The 11,437-nt window shown below is 46.4% G+C and overlaps 1 protein-coding gene across 1 annotated transcript in view; it reads left to right on the forward strand.

The window, feature by feature from the left end:
• The first annotated feature begins 1,761 nt into the window (after positions 1-1,761).
• Positions 1,762-11,437, forward strand: part of frs2a (fibroblast growth factor receptor substrate 2a) — a 14,682-nt gene continuing 5,006 nt past the window's right edge. Inside the window, 3 exon segments of the mRNA XM_046296856.1 lie at positions 1,762-1,928; positions 5,357-5,445; positions 8,799-8,985. Of these exon segments, the coding sequence (XP_046152812.1) occupies positions 5,383-5,445; positions 8,799-8,985 (250 nt within the window). The 5' untranslated portion in view covers positions 1,762-1,928; positions 5,357-5,382.

Consider the following 11,437-nt stretch of genomic DNA (forward strand, 5'->3'; position numbering starts at 1 on the left):
TCTATATGTTCTGGTACCAGCCAGTCTCTATATGTTCTGGTACCAGCCAGTCTCTATATGTTCTGGTACCACCCAGTCTCTATATGTTCTGGTACCAGCCAGTCTCTATATGTTCTGGTACCACCCAGTCTCTATATGTTCTGGTACCACCCAGTCTCTATATGTTCTGGTACCAGCCAGTCTCTATATGTTCTGGTACCACCCAGTCTCTATATGTTCTGGTACCAGCCAGTCTCTATATGTTCTGGTACCAGCCAGTCTCTATATGTTCTGGTACCACCTAGTCTCTATATGTTCTGGTACCACCCAGTCTCTATATGTCCTGGTACCACCCAGTCTCTATATGTTCTGGTACCACCTAGTCTCTATATGTTCTGGTACCACCCAGTCTCTATATGTTCTGGTACCAGCCAGTCTCTATATGTTCTGGTACCAGCCAGTCTCTATATGTTCTGGTACCACCCAGTCTCTATATGTTCTGGTACCACCCAGTCTCTATATGTTCTGGTACCAGCCAGTCTCTATATGTTCTGGTACCACCCAGTCTCTATATGTTCTGGTACCAGCCAGTCTCTATATGTTCTGGTACCACCCAGTCTCTATATGTTCTGGTTTGTATTGCCCCACCCTCCACCTCCTCTTCACTGTCATCTCGTCTTCTCTGTTACCTGGCATGGAGCTCAGTGTCAAGACCGAGCAGGGTTCTGTGAGGTGACTTCATCTCTCTCTCTCGGTCTCTGTTTCTGTCCCTCCCTCTCTGTCTCTCTGTCCCTGTCTCCCTCTCTGTCTCTCTGTCCCTCCCTCTCTGTCTCTCTGTCCCTCCCTCTCTGTCTCTCTCCGTGCCTGTCTCTCTGTCCCTCCCTCTCTGTCTCTCTGTCCCTCCCTCTCTGTCTCTCTCCGTGCCTGTCTCTCTGTCCCTCCCTCTCTGTCTCTCTGTCCCTCTCTCCCTCTCTGTCTCTCTGTCCCTCCCTCTCTGTCTCTCTGTCCCTCCCTCTCTGTCTCTCTGTCCCACCCTCTCTCTCTCGCTCTGTCTCTCCCTCGGTCTCTTTCTCCGTCTCTGTCTCTCTCTCTCTGTCTGTTTTGTAAAGCAATGTAGTAATTGCAGCATCCATGCTTTACTCACTACTCTCAGCCTGATCTGTAGTGTGTTGTAGTCCTCTCTACTAATGTACTGTCATCTGTAGTGTGTTGTAGTCCTCTACTAATGTACTGTCATCTGTAGTGTGTTGGAGTCATCTCTAATGTACTGTCATCTGTAGTGTGTTGGAGTCCTCTCTACTAATGTACTGTCATCTGTAGTGTGTTGGAGTCATCTCTAATGTACTGTCATCTGTAGTGTGTTGGAGTCCTCTCTACTAATGTACTGTCATCTGTAGTGTGTTGGAGTCCTCTCTACTAATGTACTGTCATCTGTAGTGTGTTGGAGTCCTCTCTAATGTACTGTCATCTGTAGTGTGTTGTAGTCCTCTCTACTAATGTACTGTCATCTGTAGTGTGTTGGAGTCCTCTCTAATGTACTGTCATCTGTAGTGTGTTGGAGTCATCTCTACTAATGTACTGTCATCTGTAGTGTGTTGGAGTCATCTCTATTGGACTGTCATCTGTAGTGTGTTGGAGTCCTCTCTACTAATGTACTGTCATCTGTAGTGTGTTGGAGTCCTCTCTAATGTACTGTCATCTGTAGTGTGTTGGAGTCATCTCTACTAATGTACTGTCATCTGTAGTGTGTTGGAGTCATCTCTATTGGACTGTCATCTGTAGTGTGTTGGAGTGCATTTGAATGACAAATCATCAATATTGAATCTCTGTATCTCTTTTCTCTGCAGACTGATGTGAGGGGACCATGATGAGGACAGGCCATGGTGAGGTGTGACTCAGGACCCAGCGCTGGGGAGGGCACCTGGAACATTGATGGATACTGGATATAGGTTAGGCCTGTGTGCTGTATGTCAATGTCAGCAACTAGCTGGGACTGGATATAGGGGACTATAGATAGACTAGTAGTGGTTAGATATAGGGGACTATAGATAGACTAGTAGTGGTTAGATATAGGGGACTATAGACAGACTAGTAGTGGTTATATATAGGGCACTATAGACAGACTAGTAGTGGTTAGATATAGGGGACTATAGATAGACTAGTAGTGGTTAGATATAGGGGACTATAGATAGACTAGTAGTGGTTAGATAGACTAGTAGTGGTTAGATATAGGGGACTATAGATAGACTAGTAGTGGTTAGATATAGGGGACTATAGATAGACTAGTAGTGCTTAGATATAGGAGACTAGAGACAGACTAGTAGTGGTTAGATATAGGGCACTAGACAGACTAGTAGTGGTTAGATATAGGGGACTATAGATAGACTAGTAGTGGTTAGATATAGGAGACTATAGATAGACTAGTAGTGGTTAGATATAGGGGACTATAGATAGACTAGTAGTGGTTAGATATAGGGGACTATAGATAGACTAGTAGTGGTTAGATAGACTAGTAGTGGTTAGATAGACTAGTAGTGGTTAGATATAGGGGACTATAGATAGACTAGTAGTGGTTAGATATAGGGGACTATAGATAGACTAGTAGTGGTTAGATATAGGGGACTATAGATAGACTAGTAGTGGTTAGATATAGGGGACTATAGATAGACTAGTAGTGGTTAGATATAGGGGACTATAGATAGACTAGTAGTGGTTAGATATAGGGGACTATAGATAGACTAGTAGTGGTTAGATAGACTAGTAGTGGTTAGATAGACTAGTAGTGGTTAGATATAGGGGACTATAGATAGACTAGTAGTGGTTAGATATAGGGGACTATAGATAGACTAGTAGTGGTTAGATATAGGGGACTATAGATAGACTAGTAGTGGTTAGATATAGGGGACTATAGATAGACTAGTAGTGGTTAGATATAGGGGACTATAGATAGACTAGTAGTGGTTAGATATAGGGGACTATAGATAGACTAGTAGTGGTTAGATATAGGGGACTATAGACAGACTAGTAGTGGTTAGATATAGGGGACTATAGATAGACTAGTAGTGGTTAGATATAGGGGACTATAGATAGACTAGTAGTGGTTAGATATAGGAGACTAGAGACTAGTAGTGGTTAGATATAGGGGACTAGAGACAGACTAGTAGTGGTTAGATATAGGAGACTATAGACAGACTAGTAGTGGTTAGATATAGGGGACTATAGATAGACTAGTAGTGGTTAGATATAGGGGACTATAGATAGACTAGTAGTGGTTAGATATAGGGGACTATAGATAGACTAGTAGTGGTTAGATATAGGGGACTATAGATAGACTAGTAGTGGTTAGATATAGGAGACTAGAGACTAGTAGTGGTTAGATATAGGGGACTATAGATAGACTAGTAGTGGTTAGATATAGGGCACTAGACAGACTAGTAGTGGTTAGATATAGGGGACTATAGATAGACTAGTAGTGGTTAGATATAGGAGACTATAGATAGACTAGTAGTGGTTAGATATAGGGGACTATAGATAGACTAGTAGTGGTTAGATATAGGGGACTATAGATAGACTAGTAGTGGTTAGATATAGGGGACTATAGATAGACTAGTAGTGGTTAGATAGACTAGTAGTGGTTAGATAGACTAGTAGTGGTTAGATATAGGGGACTATAGATAGACTAGTAGTGGTTAGATATAGGGGACTATAGATAGACTAGTAGTGGTTAGATATAGGGGACTATAGATAGACTAGTAGTGGTTAGATATAGGGCACTAGAGACAGACTAGTAGTGGTTAGATATAGGGCACTAGAGACAGACTAGTAGTGGTTAGATATAGGAGACTATAGATAGACTAGTAGTGGTTAGATATAGGGCACTAGAGACAGACTAGTAGTGGTTAGATATAGGAGACTATAGACAGACTAGTAGTGGTTAGATATAGGGCACTAGACAGACTAGTAGTGGTTAGATATAGGGGACTATAGACAGACTAGTAGTGGTTAGATATGGGAGACTAGAGACAGACTAGTAGTGGTTAGATATAGGAGACTAGAGACAGACTAGTAGTGGTTAGATATAGGGCACTAGACAGACTAGTAGTGGTTAGATATAGGGGACTATAGATAGACTAGTAGTGGTTAGATATAGGAGACTATAGACAGACTAGTAGTGGTTAGATAGACTAGTAGTGGTTAGATATAGGGGACTATAGACAGACTAGTAGTGGTTAGATATAGGAGACTATAGATAGACTAGTAGTGGTTAGATATAGGAGACTATAGATAGACTAGTAGTGGTTAGATATAGGAGACTATAGATAGACTAGTAGTGGTTAGATATAGGGGACTATAGACAGACTAGTAGTGGTTAGATATAGGAGACTATAGATAGACTAGTAGTGGTTAGATATAGGAGACTAGAGACAGACTAGTAGTGGTTAGATATAGGGCACTAGACAGACTAGTAGTGGTTAGATATAGGGGACTATAGACAGACTAGTAGTGGTTAGATATAGGAGACTATAGACAGACTAGTAGTGGTTAGATATAGGAGACTATAGATAGACTAGTAGTGGTTAGATATAGGGCACTAGAGAGACTAGTAGTGGTTAGATATAGGGCACTAGATAGACTAGTAGTGGTTAGATATAGGGCACTAGACAGACTAGTAGTGGTTAGATATAGGAGACTAGAGACAGACTAGTAGTGGTTAGATATAGGTCACTAGATAGACTAGTAGTGGTTAGATACAGGGCACTAGAGAGACTAGTAGTGGTTAGATACAGGGCACTAGAGAGACTAGTAGTGGTTAGATACAGGGCACTAGAGACTAGTAGTGGTTAGATACAGGGCACTAGAGATAGGCTAGTAGTGGTTAGATATAGGGCACTAGAGATAGACTAGTAGTGGTTAGATATAGGGCACTAGAGACTAGTAGTGGTTAGATAGACTAGTAGTGGTTAGATAGACTAGTAGTGGTTAGATATAGGGCACTAGAGACTAGTAGTGGTTAGATATAGGGCACTAGAGATAGATAGTAGATAGATCCTTGATATAAGGGAGTTAGTGTGGTGGTGTTATTACAGCCTGCCCTCTGCTGGCCGTTTTGGGGAAGTACAGCATCATACAAGTAATTTACTTACAGTAGTGAGTTCATACATTATCCTACTTTTCCCCGTACTGGTCCCCCATGGGAATCGAATCCACAACCCTGGAGTTGCAAGTACCATGCTGTTAATTTGTCTTGATATCCGTTGGATCTGAAATGCAGACACGTGATGGTAAAGATTCCAGGGATCCTCACAGTGTCAGCTTGTCCAGGTTGCCGTTCCAGTCTGAGTGATAATGTCTGTGTTGTCTCTCCTCTGTCCTGTAGAGGTCAGATGGTGTTCTGAACGAGACATGGGTAGCTACTGTAGCTGTCCTGACAAAGACTTCCCTGATAAGCATCAAAGCAAATTCAAGGTGGGTCCCCTTCTCTTTTTCCTCCCTCCCTCTGCCTCCTCCCTCCCTCCCTTCCTCCCTCCCTCCCTCTGCCTCCTCCCTCCCTCTGCCTCCTCCCTCCCTCCCTTCCTCCCTCCCTCCCTCTGCCTCCTCCCTCCCTTCCTCCCTCCCTCCCTCCCTCTGCCTCCTCCCTCCCTCTTCTCCGTCCCTCTGTTAAAGTACAAAAGGGAAAATAAATAAGCATAAATATGGGTTGTGTTTGTTCTTCACTGGTTGCCCTTTTCTTGTGGCAACAGGTCACTAATCTTGCTGCTGTGATGTCACACTGTGGTATTTCACCCAGTAGATATGGGAGTTTATCAAAATTGTGTTTGTTTTCAAATTCTTTGTGGATCTGTGTAATCTGAGGGAAATATGTGCCTCTAATTTGGTCATACATTTGGCAGGAGGTTAGGAAGTGCAGCTCAGTTTCCACATCATTTTGTGGGCAGTGAGCACATTGCTGGCCTCCTGTCTCTGTCTGTCTGTCTGTCTGTCTGTCTGTCTGTCTGTCTGTCTGTCTGTCTGTCTGTCTGTCTGTCTGTCTGTCTGTCTGTCTGTCTGTCTGTCTGTCTGTCTGTCTGTCTGTCTGTCTGTCTGTCTGTCTGTCTGTCTGTCTGTCTGTCTGTCTGTCTGTCTGTCTGTCTGTCTGTCTCTATCTCTCCCTCTCTGTCTGTCTGTCTGTCTGTCTGTCTGTCTGTCTGTCTGTCTGTCTGTCTGTCTGTCTGTCTGTCTGTCTGTCTGTCTGTCTGTCTGTCTGTCTGTCTGTCTGTCTGTCTGTCTGTCTGTCTGTCTGTCTGTCTGTCTCTATCTCTCCCTCTCTGTCTCTCCCTCCCCCTCTCTGTCTCTCCCTCCCCCTCTCTGTCTCCCTCCCTCCACCCTCTCTGTCTTTCTCTCCCTCCCCCTCTCTGTCCCACCCCCCTCTCTGTCTGTCCCACCCCCTCCCTGTATCTCCCTCCCCCCTCTCTGTCCCCCTCCCTCTCTGTCTCTCTACCCCTCCCCCCTCTCTGTCCCCTCCCTGTCCCACCCCAACTCTCTGTCCCCCCTCTCTGTCTTTCTCTCCCTCCCCCTCTCTGTCTGCCCCCAACCCCCCCCCCCCCCCCCCCCCTCTGTCGTTCCCCCTCTCTGCCCCCCCTCTGTCTTTCTCTCCCTCCCCCTCTCTGTTGTCCCCCCTCTCTGTCCCTCCCTCCTCCCCCCGTGGTAAAGGATCATTCCTACCTCAGGATATATAGTGGTAGTGTTCTAACCAGGGCTTCTACAAGGACATACAGACTGTCTGCAGTATAGTATGTGTACAGGTACTGTACTGTGTTAGTCAGACCAGACACAGCTTGGTTTTAATGGCCAGCTAGGTTGGATCATGTGATACCAGTAATATGGATGACTGGTCTGGCTGTTTCTGACATGTCAAATCATTAACCAGTCAGCCTGACTCTGGCCCTCTGCCTGCGACATATCTGCTTTTGTCTACTGTGCTGTAGACCTGATGCTAGTGCTACTGCTAACACTGTGCTGTAGACCTGATGTTAGTGCTACTGCTAACACTGTGCTGTAGACCTGATGCTAGTGCTACTGCTAACACTGTGCTGTAGACCTGATGCTAGTGCTACTGATAACACTGTGCTGTAGACCTGATGCTAGTGCTACTGATAACACTGTGCTGTAGACCTGATGCTAGTGCTACTGCTAACACTGTGCTGTAGACCTGATGCTAGTGCTACTGATAACACTGTGCTGTAGACCTGATGCTAGTGCTACTGATAACACTGTGCTGGAGACCTGATGCTAGTGCTACTGATAACACTGTGCTGTAGACCTGATGCTAGTGCTACTGCTAACACTGTGCTGTAGACCTGATGTTAGTGCTACTGCTAACACTGTGCTGTAGACCTGATGCTAGTGCTACTGCTAACACTGTGCTGTAGACCTGATGCTAGTGCTACTGATAACACTGTGCTGTAGACCTGATGCTAGTGCTACTGCTAACACTGTGCTGTAGATCTGATGCTAGTGCTACTGCTAACACTGTGCTGTAGACCTGATGCTAGTGCTACTGATAACACTGTGCTGTAGACCTGATGCTAGTGCTACTGATAACACTGTGCTGTAGACCTGATGCTAGTGCTACTGCTAACACTGTGCTGTAGACCTGATGCTAGTGCTACTGCTAACACTGTGCTGTAGACCTGATGCTAGTGCTACTGCTAACACTGTGCTGTAGACCTGATGCTAGTGCTACTGATAACACTGTGCTGTAGACCTGATGCTAGTGCTACTGCTAACACTGTATGGTACATGGCTGTGTGGAGTGTATATAGAGGGTCACCTGTTAGTAGAAGCTACAGTAGTAATTCTGATAAACCATTGAATCGGGTCATTCTGTAACCCTGTTAGTAAAACATTCATTAGAGATCACATGGATGGATACTTCAGAGTGGATGGATACTTCAGGGTCTTTCTTCAAGTATAATATGACTTAGAAGTGTCTTGTCACATCCATCCCAAGGTGTTTATCACAGACTCCTTTCACTGATGGTTTTCTCATCCGTTGTGTCTCACCCTCTCTCCCCTTTCTCTCTCTCTATGCCCCCCCTTTCTCTCTCTCTCTATGCCCCCTTTCTCTCTCTCTCTATGCCCCCCTTTCTCTCTCTCTATGCCCCCCTTTCTCTCTCTCTCTATGCCCCCTTTTCTCTCTCTCTATGCCCCCTTTCTCTCTCTCTATTCCCCCCCTCTCTCCCCCTTTCTCTCTCTCTATGCCCCCCTTTCTCTCTCTCTCTATGCCCCCCTTTCTCTCTCTCTCTATGCCCCCTTTCTCTCTCTCTATTCCCCCTCTCTCCCCTTTCTCTCTCTCTATGCCCCCCTTTCTCTCTCTCTCTATGCCCCCTTTCTCTCTCTCTCTATGCCCCCCTTTCTCTCTCTCTATTCCCCCTCTCTCCCCTTTCTCTCTCTCTATGCCCCCCTTTCTCTCTCTCTCTATGCCCCCTTTCTCTCTCTCTCTATGCCCCCCTTTCTCTCTCTCTATTCCCCCCTCTCTCTCCCCTTTCTCTCTCTCTCTCTATGCCCCCCTTTCTCTCTCTCTCTATTCCCCCCCTCCCCTCTCCCCTTTCTCTCTCTCTATGCCCCCCTTTCTCTCTCTCTATTCCCCCCCTCTCTCCCCTTTCTCTCTCTCTCTCTATGCCCCCCTTTCTCTCTCTCTCTCTATTCCCCCTCTCCCCTTTCTCTCTCTCTATGCCCCCTTTCTCTCTCTCTATTCCCCCTCTCTCCCCTCTTTCTCTCTCTTTCATCTCTACACCTCTCTCTCTCTCTCTCTCTCTCTCTCTCTCTCCCCCCCCCAGGTGATAAATGTGGATGACGATGGTAATGAGTTGGGCTCAGGCTTGATGGAGCTGACAGAGGAGGAGCTTATCCTCCATACCAGGAAACGTGACACCGTCAAGTGGCCTTACCTCTGTCTGCGTCGCTACGGTTACGACTCCAACCTCTTCTCCTTCGAGAGCGGGCGACGATGCCAGACTGGACAGGGTACGCACTGACCGTCAAATATTACTCAGTGAACTGTGCTGTGAGGTTGTAGTCAGTGAACTGTGCTGTGAGGTTGTACCCAGTGAACTGTGCTGTGAGGTTGTAGTCAGTGAACTGTGCTGTGAGGTTGTAGTCAGTGAACTGTGCTGTGAGGTTGTAGTCAGTGAACTGTGCTGTGAGGTTGTAGTCAGTGAACTGTGCTGTGAGGTTGTAGTCAGTAGTCAGTGAACTGTGCTGTGAGGTTGTAGTCAGTGAACTGTGCTGTGAGGTTGTAGTCAGTGAACTGTGCTGTGAGGTTGTAGTCAGTAGTCAGTGAACTGTGCTGTGAGGTTGTACCCAGTGAACTCTGCTGTGAGGTTGTAGTCAGTGAACTGTGCTGTGAGGTTGTAGTCAGTAGTCAGTGAACTGTGCTGTGAGGTTGTACTCGGTGAACTGTGCTGTGAGGTTGTACCCAGTGAACTGTACTGTGAGGTTGTAGTCAGTGAACTGTGCTGTGAGGTTGTAGTCAGTAGTCAGTGAACTGTGCTGTGAGGTTGTAGTCAGTAGTCAGTGAACTGTGCTGTGAGGTTGTAGTCAGTGAACTGTGCTGTGAGGTTGTAGTCAGTAGTCAGTGAACTGTGCTGTGAGGTTGTAGTCAGTGAACTGTGCTGTGAGGTTGTACCCAGTGAACTGTGCTGTGAGGTTGTAGTCAGTAGTCAGTGAACTGTGCTGTGAGGTTGTAGTCAGTAGTCAGTGAACTGTGCTGTGAGGTTGTACTCAGTGAACTGTGCTGTGAGTTTGTAGTCAGTGAACTGTACTGTGAGGTTGTACCCAGTGAACTGTTCTGTGAGGTTGTACCCAGTGAACTGTGCTGTGAGGTTGTAGTCAGTGAACTGTGCTGTGAGGTTGTAGTCAGTAGTCAGTGAACTGTGCTGTGAGGTTGTACTCAGTGAACTGTGCTGTGAGTTTGTAGTCAGTGAACTGTGCTGTGAGGTTGTAGTCAGTGAACTGTGCTGTGAGGTTGTAGTCAGTGAACTGTGCTGTGAGGTTGTACCCAGTGAACTGTGCTGTGAGGTTGTAGTCAGTGAACTGTGCTGTGAGGTTGTAGTCAGTGAACTGTTCTGTGAGGTTGTACCCAGTGAACTGTGCTGTGAGGTTGTAGTCAGTGAACTGTGCTGTGAGGTTGTACCCAGTGAACTGTGCTGTGAGGTTGTACCCAGTGAACTGTGCTGTGAGGTTGTACCCAGTGAACTGTGCTGTGAGGTTGTAGTCAGTGAACTGTGCTGTGAGGTTGTGGTCAGTAGTCAGTGAACTGTTCTGTGAGGTTGTAGTCAGTGAACTGTGCTGTGAGGTTGTAGTCAGTGAACTGTGCTGTGAGGTTGTAGTCAGTAGTCAGTGAACTGTGCTGTGAGGTTGTAGTCAGTGAACTGTGCTGTGAGGTTGTAGTCAGTAGTCAGTGAACTGTGCTGTGAGGTTGTAGTCAGTGAACTGTGCTGTGAGGTTGTACTCAGTGAACTGTGCTGTGAGGTTGTAGTCAGTGAACTGTGCTGTGAGGTTGTAGTCAGTGAACTGTGCTGTGAGGTTGTAGTCAGTAGTCAGTGAACTGTGCTGTGAGGTTGTAGTCAGTGAACTGTGCTGTGAGGTTGTAGTCAGTGAACTGTGCTGTGAGGTTGTACCCAGTGAACTGTGCTGTGAGGTTGTACCCAGTGAACTGTGCTGTGAGGTTGTACCCAGTGAACTGTGCTGTGAGGTTGTACTCGGTGAACTGTGCTGTGAGGTTGTACCCGGTGAACTGTGCTGTGAGGTTGTACCCAGTGAACTGTGCTGTGAGGTTGTACCCAGTGAACTGTGCTGTGAGGTTGTACTCGGTGAACTGTGCTGTGAGGTTGTACCCAGTGAACTGTGCTGTGAGGTTGTAGTCAGTCTGTTTCTGCAGTTGGTAAGGCTAGCCTATACCACCTCAGACCCCTGGCCTGACTGAGTCAGTTTGTGCTGTAATGCCAAAATCCTTGTCACTGCAAACATGTTTGGCTTGGAAATGAGCAATGGAGTTGTCAAGAGCACAAAAGAGATCTGGAACATTCTACCAAAGTCCCTCCCCTAGACAAAATACTATAGCTGACCCAGTAGCTGTGTGGTATAGCTGACCCAGTACCTGCGTGGTATAGCTGACCCAGTACCTGTAGGGTATATCTGACCCAGTACCTGCGTGGTATAGCTGACCCAGTACCTGTAGGGTATATCTGACCCATTACCTGCGTGGTATAGCTGACCCAGTACCTGTAGGGTATAGCTGACCCAGTACCTGTAGGTTATATCTAACCCAGTACCTGTAGGGTATATCTGACCCAGTACCTGTGTGGTATAGCTGACCCAGTACCTGCGTGGTATAGCTGACCCAGTACCTGTAGGGTATATCTGACCCAGTACCTGCGTGGTATAGCTGACCCAGTACCTGTAGGGTATACCTGAC

The sequence above is a fragment of the Oncorhynchus gorbuscha genome, linkage group LG14 (genome assembly GCF_021184085.1).
Source record: "Oncorhynchus gorbuscha isolate QuinsamMale2020 ecotype Even-year linkage group LG14, OgorEven_v1.0, whole genome shotgun sequence".
Classification (NCBI taxonomy): domain Eukaryota; kingdom Metazoa; phylum Chordata; class Actinopteri; order Salmoniformes; family Salmonidae; genus Oncorhynchus; species Oncorhynchus gorbuscha.